General features: G+C 31.1%; 1 protein-coding gene across 2 annotated transcripts; it reads right to left on the bottom strand.

Annotated features, from left to right (window-relative positions):
* Positions 1-636: 636 nt before the first annotated feature.
* On the bottom strand, positions 637-8,482 carry LOC134689565 (protein FAM167B-like). Of its 2 annotated transcripts, none has more exons than XM_063549536.1 (3): positions 8,364-8,482; positions 4,366-4,815; positions 637-2,309 (listed from the first exon to the last, which is right to left on the bottom strand). In XM_063549536.1, exons 2-3 carry the CDS (start codon positions 4,720-4,722, stop codon positions 2,055-2,057), a joined length of 612 nt encoding a protein of 203 aa, XP_063405606.1. In that variant the 5' UTR covers positions 4,723-4,815; positions 8,364-8,482; the 3' UTR covers positions 637-2,054. The 2 variants fall into 2 exon arrangements, with proteins under 2 accessions (XP_063405606.1, XP_063405605.1); XM_063549535.1 differs by lacking the exon at positions 8,364-8,482 and adding an exon at positions 7,356-7,472 and having other exon boundaries at positions 638-2,309.
* Between the last annotated feature and the right edge of the window lie 7,417 nt (positions 8,483-15,899).

Below are 15,899 nucleotides of genomic sequence, written 5' to 3'. Positions count from 1 at the left end.
CAAATCACTGGGAAATTAGATTCGTTCTTCGTGGAAAACTAATGGTTGAGCTACACAAATCACTGGAAAATTAGATTCTTTCTTCATGGAAAACTAAAGATTGAGCTACACAAATCACTGGAAAATCAGAGGAATTCAGGCTCTCTGGAATTGCTATAGCTTGCAGTTCGTTTAGCACTAGTGACATCTATTATTGTACTTGTCGATTTACATCCGTTGATAATGCACAACATTATAGCAAATTCGCCGTTTCAGTATCTATTGCATTCTAGGTTGTATTTTCAACATCTGCATCAACACGTCGTGATTCGTTACAAACGTCATACACTCCAAGTTTAGATCAGAACAAGAATATTTTTAAAAAGTACAAAAAATCTCACTTTAGTCCAAAACGTTTACAAGTTAAACTGTTTGTTTACTATTTTGACAAAGTGAGATTTCATCTGTACATGTGTGAAAGGACCACTAATTCAAGTGACTGTAATTTCATATAAACAAGATCTTATTTGGGCTTTGGCCGTAGAAAAAAACATCATAAACACCGGGATACCTTTAATTGCAGTTAACAGCGCATTGGTTAACAGATATTCTTAAGTACGAAAACTTCCCATGGCGTTTGCATATTACGTTGATACGTTACGCTCATGAATGACCATCATTGTATACGGACTTACTTAACATGGGTGTGTTCTTCACACTAAAACTAATCCAACAGATTCACACAATATAATAACTTGAATGAACGCAACATAAGCTGAACGGCCATCTATGGCAACTCACTAGCCACTAGCCTTTGGATAAAGAAATATATGAATAATTGCATTTCTTATCCGATTTATAACAAAAGTAACGTAAAAAAATTAACTTCAGCTATGCCTAAAACGAGTTCAAATATCAGTGCCGATTATTTAAGATTGCAAGAAATATGTTCGTTTGAAATTTAAATGATATTGTAAAATGCATTGTAAATATAAAAAAGAAGATGTGGTATGAATGTCAATGAGACCAGATGACACAGAAATTAACAACTACAGGTCACATCACAGCCTTCAACAATGAGAAAAGTCCATACTCACCGCAAACTGTAGGTTTACATCAAGCCTGGGGATCCCGCTAACATGTTTAACCCCGCCACATTATGTATGTATGTGCCTGTCCAAAGACAGGAGCCTGTAATTTTGTAGTTGTCTATGTTTATATGTTACATATTTGTTTCTCGTTCATTTTTTTTTAAATAAGGCCATTAGTTTTCTCGTTTGAATTGATTTACATTGTCATTTCGTTTTTTTTTTATAGCTGACCATGCGGTATGGGCTTTGTTCATTGTTGGAGGCCAAACGATGACCTGTAGTTGTTAATTTCTGTGTCATTTTGGTGTCTTGTGGAGAGTTGTCTCATTGGCAATCATACCACATCTTTTTTTTATATATGGTATTATTTGCCAACTGATTCCATTTCATTACGAACGTATTTATTATCTGTATGGAATATCGTATCACAAACGACAATGAATGTCTTATAATATTGTTGTAACCAAAACTCTATCCTCTTCATTTGATTGTGACATCACCGAATTAGATTTATCACTGAATTGCAAATGGACATGAACGACACTAGGATAATTGACACTACTGTAACAGGGGCTGCCTACCTTTCAGCAGCTTTATATGACCTTTATTTGTGTCTTTACTTTTCTGTGTAATTTTGTTTTTATTGTTATGGTTCTTCGACCTCTGCACTGTGACATGTGTGATATTTGGCGTTGAATAATCGTAGTAGAAATACCTTTCCAAAGTGTGTTATACTTCAAATAGAAAGAAAACATTAAAACAAAATCGACAACCCCTTTTTAACATTATTCTAGAGATAGCTCAAATTTCGGTGTATGATCTTTAACATCATGAATTGACAGTGAACGAATTATTGAAACTCGAGTTCTACACTGAAAACGAAAAAGTTGACACATGATTTAATGTGAAATAAATGAAACTGTACGGTTACAAAACGGCGCTGTCGATATCATATGATAGAGAGAAAGAACTGATTTGATATTTTTATGCCATGGAATATCTTCTATTTGACACATTAAATTTAGTAAATCCTTTCTCTTTCAATGAAAGATCAATCTCAGACTGAAGTGGTAGATCGGTCACTCTTCTCAGTTCATCTAATGCGTCTATATCAGTTTCTGCGTCTTCGATCATACATTGGTGGTCGAGGCAACTCCATTCTAGTTTCAGTTTATATATTGCTTTCTTTATTTTTAGAAATTGTGATGCCAATGATTGGTCCTGTTTCTTCATTTCAGTCTGTAATATAAGTCATTAAAGATAATGATGTTGTTTAAAAAGCCATGGGTAGTGATGATAATGCTACTTATTGCTGTGATAATGAAGATTACCCTGAAGAATAGTTGCATCTCAACCTGTCATGGAGTAAACGTACTTCAACCCCATTGACCATAAAATTAAAAAATTAATAAGGACAACAGTAGTATAGACCGCTGTTCATTAGTCATAAATCGATAAAGCATAAACACACGCGGGTAAAAAAAACCTGAAGGAAATAAACACAAAGCTTTCAAGGTGTCAAGTTGGTTTATTTGTTTTTGCTATGCCATTGAGAGTAATGTATCATTGACGTATGCCCAAATCTGCGTGAATGTAGAAAGATGCCATAGCATAAGCGTAAAGGTAACCCCCACATATTCATCATATATTCTTATTCGAGTCGTATTAGATTTTATTTTATTTAAAGTGCAACCTGATACAATATACATGAAATTACGATTACATTTCAATACATTAGCAATAGTATACCATATCAGCCAGCCTTTAGAGGCTTATGGAGCACTAACAATATTCATACAAGATTATTGCACATGCATATATATGTATCGCATTGGTCCCCAGTGCCCTTAAACTTCGTTCTTTATTTGACATAATTGGCTTTTTTTTATTCGAGCGTTACAAATGAGTCTTTTGTAGACAAAATGCGCGTCAAGTGCATATACAAATTTAAATCCTGGTATCAAAAAGAAGATGAGGTATGATTACCAGTGAGACAAATATCTCAATAAGAGGCCAGATGACACAGAAATTAACACATACATGTCATCGCAAGGCTTAAAACTATGAGCAAAGCCCATACCACATAGTCAGCTATAAAAAATCAGCTGAAAAGGCTGAACTCATCAGATTGCTAAAAATACAACCAATACAAACACGTGGCCGAGTACTTATACATCCCAACAACTATGAGACACTAGATACAGATTTGAGAGTACTCACAGTAAATGACAGCTACATCATGTTCAATCTTTTTTTGTTGTTTTATACTCCTCGTGGATAACGAGGGTAACGAGACTACCAAAACTACATCTTTTTTAAGTTGTAAAATATATATACAGACAGTGAAGTAAAGTAAGATGTTCATTGAAATAATCTAAAAATTATTATTTCAGGATCATCTTATTCTTCTTCCATTTATTCTTATTATTTTGCAATGATGTTGTGGGTACTTCTTCGACTTTTGAGTTGATTTCCTTTTTGTGTCTGAGGCCTCTGTTTTAACCATTGCTGATTAGATTTTGGTTATTGACCACTTAAAAAACCCATTAAAAACAGATGCGATTAGTATTTTAAACCCTGCCCGATTATATTTGTGTCTGTTTCAAGATAGGCACTTTAAATCTAATAATTGTCATTGTGCTATCTGGCAGACTCGTTGTTCGTTCATTTTTGTAATATAAATCAGGCTATTGTGTGAGTTGTTCTTTTAAGAAAATATTTATTTTTGTCTTCCCCTAGCCATTCATACGATTGTATATGAAACAGATTTGCATTGTGGTAGGCTGTTTGATCCCGTGTAATTATTCATAGTTTTACTCTGTGTCTAAATTGATCGCTGTCTAATTCACAATCATTACGCATATCATGAATTTAACATTACATATATATATATATATATATATGTATATATTTCAGTTGTATAAGTACGTCTGAGTCAGTGACAACTCTACAACAGATTTATCCCTCGGATCACCATCAATGATGGCGATACATGGCTGTGTACATTATGTATATACAACTCGTCTAAACATCAACCCAACAATGTTAGATCTGTAAACTTGCTTTCGCAATTTTTTTGTTCTTCCCTCGCCGGGATTCGAACCCATGCTACTGTGATATCGTGACACCAAATCGCCTGCACTGCAGCCGTCGCGCTAGACCACATTTCAGTTGTATACACACAATTGCTGCTATCTAACATATAAATTAGTTTGTACCTAGATGTTCGATAAAACTGCCCAAAAATACATATAAAAATATACAATATTCAGAGAAATAAAATGTATGTACTCACAAGTTCTGATTTCAGCCATTCCAGTGAGGAGTTAATAGATTTTATCTTTCCTTTTGAAAATTCACCATTTATTTCCAAATCATCATCTTTTTCAAAGTCATCATTTATTGATTTTCTTCCCTTATATCTTTCTTTCCATGCTTCAATACTGGGTCTCCTGTTATCTAAGCCTAACTTTGATGCAGTACATTTCAGTCGGAACAACGAAGTCGACTTCGGAAAGAATTTGAAGTTCAGTTTTGGACTAACTGTCTCAAGAAGTGAGGACTTTTGTTGTGAGTTTGGAGATGCTGTAAAATCCACAATGTCATCTTCTTTTATTGGCTCCAGGCGTAAATTCGGCTTTGGATCACTCATGTCCGGCTTCGCTTTTATAGTGATAGTTAAAGTTACGATAACCCAGTTATAAACTCACAGGATGCATCTGTGTGCCGGTTCTCAAAGTCGATCCTGTTAAATAAAAAAATGTTCTTATTTTAATAAATATCATTTAATTTTCTTTATTATTTTCCCTTATCTTATTATTTTCCCTTGTATATCAAATAGGTATAGTCAAATTGTGTCAAAATTAATTTAGTTTTTTTTAGTGCTGGGAATTCAAATTTCATTACTTTCAGACATAGGATTCAATTTTTTTTCTGTGTATATTCTGATTTAAAATGCAAAAGGAATATAACTTTCATAAAAAAGTTTTTTTAACAATATTGGGTTGCAAATAACAGGCAAACAAAGTGTAAATTGATCTTTAAAGAGGATGAAAATTCTCAAGAACTACAATTCTGAATATAAAAAGTTTGTTTTTTATTTAAGGTCATATTTTTCTAACCGAATTCAAAATGCCATAGTGGTTTTCACGGAATGAAAAACTGAAGAAAAATACACGCTCTTTCATCGACAATCATTACGAAAAATACTTTAAAACCTGTATTCCCGATTGCCTTTTATAACAATTGTTTTTGCTATCATATAGAGCCGCTGACATATGGAATGAACGTAATACCCCAATACAACAAAAGGTAAATGCAGAGCTATGTTTTATGTAAATAAAATAGCAGAACAAAAAAATTTGGAAAAAGAAAAATGTATTTAACATACATAACAGCTGATAATTTATGAATACTAAAGATTCAGTTTCATTCAATTCTTTTCGCTTTATTTAAAAAAAAATATTAATGTTTAATCTCAGATGCATACCCATATATAATCATATATGCATTTAGTGTAATGGGAATACTCTCTCAAGATGCTATTACTTGAATATAAAAAAGGAGATGTGGTATGATTGCCAATGAAACAACTCTCCACAACAGACCAAAATGACACAGAAATTAACAACTATATGACTTTTTATAGCGTTATAATGAAAAATATTTTATTGAGATCTTAAAACAAGTAAACAAAATACTATCTGTTGAAATTTGGATCAACTTAGCATTAAAATACTATGACACATCAGATTTAATGACAAACAACATGTAATCCCTTTACATGTTTCTAAATACAAATTGAATATAAAAGCAATTAAGACATGCAACATTAAATAGAATTATCGTTTACCAAATCTGTTCATTAATTGTTAGTTAAAATGTTCTCATTGATCAATATACATATCTATGGCTTTTCTAATAAAAAGTTAGCTTTAAATGTCTCTAATAACCACTTAAAACTATAATACGATTTTAATTTATTGGTCATTCTTTTAAATCACCCGTTCAGAATAAATGTTCAATTACTGGATTTGTTGCATAATTATATAAATCAATTCCGATTAATGATATAAAGAATTGTTAAAAGTACTTGCATTTTTCTCGACATGTGAAATAAAAACAATGATTTGCGAAATTTTAGCGCAAATAGTCGCGTGATATAAAACCATACTGATATATAAAAGGGGTAGCTAGTTAACCATTGAGATAACCTCCGAAGATTGCCGACGTCCATATAATCCATCAAAATATGAAAATAATTATCAATAGATAGTGACCACGTGCAATTGAATTGTTCTTGGTCAATTGAATTCATATTGTTGGTAAAAAGGTAATTCATTTTTTTCTATTGTTATTTTTTATAGCAAAAGTGTCTACCGACATTGAAAAATCGAAAAAGATTTTGGTGTAGATTTTTGTTAGAATATGCAAATTTTTATGAAAAAGTAATATTTATTTATACGATTTTTCATTAAATCAATGAATATTTTGCCTTTTATCTTATTAGTTAAAGACATGCTTTACTATAACAGATTATTTATTGGTGTCCAAACTGGATATCGCTTGATATTTACTCAGTGGATTTATTTTGATATAACGAGAAGAGAATCTTCGTTGAGGTTATTACTATTATCTGAATCGGTCTAGTGTATTGCACATACCAGTATGACGTCAAATGATTTGTTCATACTTTTATATCTGACATTTGAAGGTTTTTTGAACGCTTCAGAATTTTTTAAAAAGTGACAAAAAGAAGAGGTTTTTTTTAAATAGTATTTGTGTATACTGTTTAAGAAATAACATATGTCCGGTTAACTGGACGAGCCTACATCTTCTCAATCTTTGAAGGTCACCAACGTGACAAACGAATAGCCAATTGAAATGTCGTAACATTGTCTCATGTAACTGATGCTGTATAAGCTATTCAAATTAACGCAGGTTTCGTATCTGTTTTTCATAACACACTCCGTACATTGTGATCCGGAAAATATTTCGCCAAGCAAGAAATAGATAACGTGTCAAATATTTGTTTATGATAAAACAATTAATATCAGACATACAACATATATATTCAACTTTTATAAAAAAAAAAAAATCCGTAGTAAATTAACTGATATAGTTACCTTTTATCTAAAATGCTTCATAACCACAATTTCTAAATAGATATGTATAATATAAAAAGCAAATATAATCAAACTAACTTATGACAAAATATGAAAACATTCTATCGATGTTAATTCGGACCGCCACTCTATCAATCCATTAGTACGAAATAGAACTTACGTGAAGCAATGTTGATAATGAACATGAAGATGTAAAAATGATCTTAATAATCCACATACATCATGTATTGCTTTCTTTATGAAAAGTTAGTTTTAAACGTATTTGATCATGATAACCTATTAATACTTTAATACGATTTTAATTTATAGGTCATTCTTTTAAATCACTCGTTCGGAATGAATGGTCAGTGTATGAATTTGTGACATAATTATATAAATCAATCCCACTTAAAGATATATAGAAAATTAAATTGTACTGTATTGTGCATTTCTTATGTGAAATCAAAACAATGACTTGCGAAATCACAGCGCAAACATTCATGTGATATAAATGCATACTGATATATTGAAGCAGTATAAATTCATGTTCAGCAATTTAACTATCATTTTCATATTTGATTTATATCGTACTAAAACGTTTATTAAGATTACCAAAAAAAGTTTACAAAAGCAATTGATTATGCGTGGAATCGATCATATATATAAGAATTTCATGTATATATATGTAACTATATCATCTAGTGAAACTTCTGGATTACCTTCGAAGATTACAGACGATCATATTATCCCATAAAAACACAATTATGAATAAATAGAAACCAAATGCACTTAATTTTTTCTAGGTCTTTTGAATTCATATTTTAGATTTAAAGGTTATCTAAAGTCTGAAAAACATGTTGCTTTGTTATTGATTGGTTTTGGCTATGGACTAGATGTAAGTAACAGCGAGTACTCTCAGACCTGTACTTAGTGTCTTTTTGTTGCTGTGTGTACAAGTATCCGTTCACATGCACTCTGTTTTTGTTACAATTTTCGTGAAGTTCTATTTAAAACTTTTAATACTTTAAGCTTTTTTCAACTGACTTTTATAATTATTTCCTTTGTGACCACTACGTTTAAAATAATATATTTAATAACTATAATTTGACAAAGAATGTTGAAAGTCAAATAGATATAAAATTTAGACAGACGTCATTCTATTGAAACATAATTAAAAAATAGAACTTACATGAAGCAATGTTGAAATTAAAAAGTATAAAATGTTCTAAATGATCCTCAAACATGAACGCGTGTGGTTTTCCTAATCAAAAGTTAGTTTTAAACATTTCTGATAACCTTTTAAATATAGTTATCAAAATTACCAGGATTATAATTTTATACGCCAGACGCGCGTTTCGTCTACATAAGACTTATCAGTGACGCTCAGATCAAAATAGTTAAAAAGCCAAATAAATACAAAGTTGAAGAGCATTGAGGATCCAAAATTCCAAAAAGTTGTGCCAAATACGGCTAAGGTTATCTACTCCTGGGGTAAGAAAATCCTTAGTTTTCGAAAAATTCAAAGTTTAGTAAACAGAAAATTTACAAAAAATGACCATATAATTCACCGAAGTGCTGACTACTGGGCTGGTGATACCCTCGGGGACGAAACGTCCACCAGCAGTGTATATGATACGATTTTAATGTATTGGTCATTCTTTTAAATCACCGGTCCAGAATAAATGGTCAGTTAACGGATTTGTTGCATAATTCTATTAACCAAGTCCGCTTATAAATATAAAGAAATTTAAATTGTTAATATTTCTTATGGGAAAACAAAACAATGATTTGCATTATCTCAGCGCAAAAAAAAACACATCGTGACGTAAAGTAGAAATATACTGATATATTAGATCTCGTGCATAATTTTGGATATATGTCATACATTGGCTTATATTGGCTTCATGTATTTGGTTTTAATGTTATATTTGTTATTCTCGTGGGATTTTGTCTGATGCTCGGTCCGTTTCTGTATGTGTTACATTTTAGTGTTATGTCGTTGTTCTTCTCTAATATTTAATGCGTTTCCCTCGGTTTTAGTTTGTTACCATTTTGGTTTTTGTCAATGGATTTATGAGTTTTGAACAGCGGTATACTACTGTTGCCTTTCTTTATATAATCTTCAGGTTTTCGTAATACTTTCAAAATTCTCTCATCTTTAATGTTATTTATAAAAAAACGAGTACAACAGAAATAATAAACCCAAAGTCGAAGTCAGAGAAGTCAATAAAAACTGACAAATTAAAACTCCCTCAATCAACAAGGGGGATACAACTGTCACGCCTTAATCGATACAGGCGTTTTACATTGTAAATGAAGGATTCAACATGGTTGTTTAGCAAGATTAACATCCAATCTGTATGACAGATATTAAAAGTACCGTTAAATTAAAAGATAGCTTGCAGTTCAGAAGATGTCGGTGTAATAAGATTTTATCTATTACTTTGTTGTTGTTTTTTTTTGTTTGGCTAATTTGAAAACATTCTTCCTTTTTTAATTTTCTTTACTTTAATTATTCAATCGTTACCGAGGCAAAGTTAAAAACAAAGTCTATATTACTTAAATGTAATCAATTGCATATAATATATCTTGATCGTAAAACTCGTCAATAAACGCCATAATTCAGTTAAATACTTACTCAAAATTAAATTTCATATTAGTGGCGTCGGAAAGAAATCGAAATTATGCAAGTGCATGAAAACATGTCTCTGATTACTGCATATACTAGTTCCTGTTTTAAAACTGTCTTAAAACTATTATACGATTTTAATTTACTGTTTGTTATTGCAAATCAACTGTCCAGAACAAATGGTCATTCAAAGGATTTATTACATACTAAATCATATAATTTCTTCACACTAAAGATCATGATAAATCTTTATTGTGAAGATTATTTGAATATTCATTCCGTAAACACAAAATAATAATTTGCGCAATGTTAACACAGAGAGTCACGCAAATAATCGAATTATTAGCAAAAACAAAATGAATTTTATTAAAATATGTTCTTAACATTGTACTTTAAAACTTTATGTTTGGCTTTATAACATTTTTGATCTGAGCGTCACTGGTGAGTCTTATGTAACCGAAACGCGCGCCTGGTTCCTTTGATAACTATAGTACATTATTATCTCATTGACAGGTATTGTATAAATCGCGAAATAGTCTTTGGTTAGAAAGAAATCAATTTACGATATACCTTTCATTTATTATTTTCGTCTATAATTGTCAAATATTGTCAAGAATGGTATTGGGCTCAACATTATTATATGTGGATTCGTCAATATCCGTTGGATACCAATTTTCGTCGATTTCGTGGGTACAGGGTAACCACGAATTAAAACATTCAACGAATTGCACTTTTCTTAAGGAATGTATGCAGACTTTGCCAAGACCACGAAATTAAATATCCACGAATATCCAAGTTTTCTTAAAACCACGAAAATTGGTACCCACGAAAATAGATGAATCCACAGTAGCTGTAATAATATGGTTATTACACTAACATTACAAAAAAAAGATAAGGTATAATTGCAATTGAGACAACTAACCGCCAGACACCACCTGACGAATATGATGAAATTTTTTATACTTCATATTACAAAATTTTCATACAGAGCAGGGTGTTTTTTTTAATATAGAAAGTAGAAAAGTATGTACGTCATCCAGACAGAACTATAATCACACATTTAACCCCAAACATCCATAGCGCACCTTAGAGTGAAAAATAATAGGTAGGTATATATACAAGATATTTGCTCATTAAGTATATATAATATATTGATAATAATTCGATCTTTAATATATATAATATATAACGCTTTCATATTTTTTTGTACATTTCAATTATTCGTTTGATGTTTGTAAATTTTGCATCATAAAAAGATCTTTGATAAACCTATTTTGATTGCGAGAAGTAAATTACTGCAGAACGGATGATGGCTACGGAGACCAGCATCCCACCAGCATGTCAAACAAATTACATTTTACATTTTTGAAACACATAAGTGTTTTATTAAACGTTTTAAAAGTGCATACTTTTTGAAAGTTCTACTGTGAATGTTGACATCAATTAAATATTTTTTTAGAATAGTATAACAATAGGATATTGATGTATATTAAGCGTTGTTGTTTTTTTGTCCGTCGGACAACAGCAAACTCTTAACACCACACGTGTTATGTTATGTCTTTCCCATTTTACTTTACCTGCTAAATGAGAACATAGGGTTCACTAAAGAAATCTAATTAAAAATGTACAAAAAAAATATTCCAAATTGTCACAACTATAAAAAAAATATTTTAATAATGATAAGGGGTCTTCAAAAACTATTGCAATACCACACCGGGATGACCTGCTTTTAGTTTAACAATTCGGCCAAATTAAACATGGACTTAACCATTTTAAAATGTTTAAGTTTATCTAAAACATTTAATTACGATTTTGACCAAAATAACAATAGATATAGGTGAGCGACATCGAATCATGAGAACCTCTTTTTTCACTTTTTGATTCCAATGAATTCTATGTCAAGATTTTATATCTAAACTGATGTAATCATCGTTTTGTTTTGGAATAATTGATTAGTGCCAAAAGTTCAAAATTTGTTTTTCATCTATAGTCAATTATCTTCTTTAGACAGTTTTTAATGTATTTAAATCAAGTAACGTCCCTTTTATCCATTAGATATACCAGAATTGAAACAGGGCGGTATGAAAATTAAAATGTACAAGAAAGAGTGTGTTTCATGTGAAATAATAAAATAGAAGATGAAAAAAATGTCATTTTTAATGCCCTTTATATGCAGATTTGCGTTTTTGCTTATATAGTGAAGAAATGAAACATAAAGCAGATTTTATGATTTGTCTGATGATGATAAATTTGTGTATTTATTTCAAAACATTAATTGTTATGATATCGTTGCCAAAACCTACTTTAATATTTTAAGTAGAAGAACTACCTTTTTATTTTATAAATGAAATTATTTTGATAGTCGTATGTATTTAAACTTGTTTTCTATAAAAATAATTTAGTAATCTCTTATAATTCTTAATATAATGGTACTTGTATTTTGTATTTGTATATTGTCTATTTTATATTGTGTATATTATCTGTATGTACTGTATATTTATGTATTGCAAGTAGTGAGACTATAACAAAATATTAAATCTGAAATCTTTTATTAGTATTTAGATGTGTCATATCCCATGTTGTTCTTATAATACTAATCGGCTGACTTGATTGAATCAATAATAAGTTGATATATTTTTTTCATTTTCATTTTATGTTGATACGTATATACCACTGTCTCTGACAGAAGGGAAAGTAGGGCGTCTCCTACCTAATAAATTTACAGATCAGACATATGCATGGTATAGTATTGTATCAAATTCAATCGACAGTAGTGTTATTATTTTTAATCTTTATCAATCGGATTCATTAAAAAAAACTATGAATGTAAGTATTACATATCAAGGAATTTATATTAAAAAAACATGAGGTATGATTGCCAATGAAACAAATCTAAACAAGAGACCAATAACACCATTATGGACCACTGTACGTCATTCGAATAAATGAGTTATGTGGATCGCATCTATCCCATCGAATTGGAGATAAAGGATACTACAGATACAGTAAAGTCGGCTTCATATCTTGACTTACATCTAGAAATTGACAATGAGGGTCGGTTAAAGACAAAACTTTACGACAAAAGAGATGATTTCAGCTTTCCAATTGTGAACTTTCCATTTCTAAGTAGCAACATTCCAGCAGCACCTGCATACGGGGTATATATCTCCCAATTGATACGATATTCCCGTGCTTGCATTTCCTATCATGATTTTCTTGATAGAGGGTTACTGCTCACAAGGAAGCTATTAAACCAAGAGTTCCAAATGATGAAGTTGAAATAATCCCTTCGTAAATTTTACGGACGCCATCATGAGTTGGTTGACCGTTATGGAATAACCGTTTCACAAATGATATCGGATATGTTCCTTACGTCGTAACTACAATCCCTTTCCCTTTCATGAATTTGACCTACCGAATTAGACTATTTACCGGATTTGTAATCACATAAGCAACACGACGGGTGCCGCATGTGGAGCAGGATCTGCTTACCCTTCTGGAGCACCTGAGATCACCCCTAGTTTTTGGTGGGGTTCGTGTTGTTTATTCTTTAGTTTTCTATGTTGTGTCATGTGTACTATTGTTTTTCTGTTTGTCTTTTTCATTTTTATCCATGGCGTTGTCAGTTTGTTTTAGATTTACGAGTTTGACTGTCCCTTTGGTATCTTTCGTCCCTCTTTTAAACAAAGTCCATAAAATGCTACATCGTATTGGTCAACAAATGCTTAAAGGTTACTGTGAAGCATACAAAACACAAGTATAGCGTCGATTTTCATATTATGTTTTTTCATTACGATGTATACACATTTATAAACAATGATACGAATTATTTACATTACGATAACTCCTTACAAGAGTTTTTTTACAAGCCACCAATGAAACATTTACTTGGTTCTCAATCCTCTAGCTTGATCTTTATGCGGCCTTTAAGGATGCACTTAGGGATATATGGTGAAATTAGATAAATCAAGAAATTAAAATTGACACAGCTGGAAGAGAAATAGTTAAGGGTCAAAATGAGCTAAAAATATTGATAGGTCATGGAGCTTCTTTTTTTGAGATATCGGAATTATAAAATATGGCGGGAAAAAGGCTGACTCGACCTTTCACTTTATATTTGCATTAGTATTATTTTGTGTCTCAAATCAAAATAAAGAGAATCAAGATTTTGCTCAAATTTTTTAAAATGAACTTTTATGAGCTAGTAAGTCTCATATTAAAAGATAAATAGGTGTTATGGGGCAAAATATTTTACCTTGTATCGTATGGAAAAACACCAAGGAGTCTAAACATCTGAAACAGTTTTTAAAACCTAACCTAAATACTTCCTTAATTATTTTTTTTATACATGCGTCACTGATGTGTCTTTTGAAGACCAGACTGGCCCCTGGGCGATTGAAATATATTTTTTGTCTCTTTAATGAATTTTTGTTCGATACATGCATTATGTTCTAATTCGCCAAGCTTAATGGAACATAAATTATTAAGTCAATAAAACTCAACACATGTATACTATAGCTCTCATTGTGAGTAGCACACTTTAATACTTTATGTTTTCCTCAAACATCAAAATCATTTCATATATTCATATTTCAATAATCATTTAAACGTCCATCTGCATCTAATAACTCATCCAAGAAAAATCACACAAGTTTCCTCAATACAACAAACACCGTATCGATCGGGACTCCATCCCACTAAAAATTAAAATAATCAACAATCTACAAAACACAATAAATACATTATTATTTCAATTTATCTTGTCACATCATTAAACTGTCTAACTCAAATCCATCAAAATGGGTGGGGTGGGTGGGGGATATGTGTATAACGAAACGGAAGGTATGCTACTCGGTAAAGGCAGAACGTCGAATACTAGTAACTGTTTATAAAAATATCTTTTATTTATAATAAGATTCTGCACGAGAATCACGATCCTACTCTCGTACAAACGGGTAGGATACCTGCATTGCGACATACAATAGCCAATCAAATCTTACAATAACAAACCAAATATACAACCATCTTCTCATCTACACGTGTTAAATTGAGCCAGCATGCTCAGTGTGAAGAATGATAATAGTATAATATCAGGAGAATCTTTAGTGTCTTTAATTCTGCGCTCTGGCAACTTTAAAGTAAAATATTTTGAAACCCAAATCAATTCTAACCGTTCTAAACACTGAACTGGTTCAAAAATTGATTTTTATTCATTAACAATACATCCAGCCAATTTAAGTCATAACTTTACAAATTCAAAAGTATCTTTACAATTTTTAAAACTTTCATCCATGTCTAATCCATCGTCCAGATAAAGAACAATATTAACACCATTTTCTCGCCAATACTTTACCGTTGGTCTCAAACATTTAGTGAATATATAGGGGGCGCTAACAAAAAGCTAATACAAAAAAGCAGAAGAACTTGTTATCCCAGGAAACACCTAAATATGTTTGTTGTTCTTTACAGATGTCCAAATGAAAATATCCTGTTTTAAATCAAACTTAATTAGAAAATGACCTTTTTGGAAGAATTCAATTGCAATTTTCCAATCTTCAAATTTTACCTTGTTTTTCAAAACATAGAAATTCAATTCACTTAAATCTAAAATCAAACGCTTTTTACCAGTCTTTTGTGTAGCAACACTGAGAGCATTCACGACGAATGGTAGAAATGGTACTTCTAGAATACAGCCATAATTACAAATTAGCTCAGTTACCTCTTGATTTACAAACAAACTATTTTTTAATACAGATTTATTATTTCGAAATTTCATTGGATGGGATTGTTTCATAAATGGAATTATATAATCCTTTTCAATGGTGTCCAACACAAATTTGTTGTCCCCAAGTGTTTCCAAAACTCTCTATGTTTAAATAAGCTAGATTTTACTCCTTTACCGTTTTTTGAAAAATTTATATTACAAAATATTTAACATGTTGAAAGAGAACATCAATATGACTAAATAACATGAAATTGTCAACAAAAGTAATATACTCATCTTGTATCTTTTCACTTTGACAAGGTTCCAAAGATTGGTTTGTTTGTAGCTTTTGGGCAGTCCTCGTAACAGGTGTCGTATGGGCTCTTCTCACG

Source organism: Mytilus trossulus, chromosome 11, assembly GCF_036588685.1.
Source record: "Mytilus trossulus isolate FHL-02 chromosome 11, PNRI_Mtr1.1.1.hap1, whole genome shotgun sequence".
Lineage (NCBI taxonomy): Eukaryota > Metazoa > Mollusca > Bivalvia > Mytilida > Mytilidae > Mytilus > Mytilus trossulus.
The sequence above is the reverse complement of the archived record's forward strand: the minus strand, read 5'-3'. Positions and strand labels throughout refer to the sequence as shown.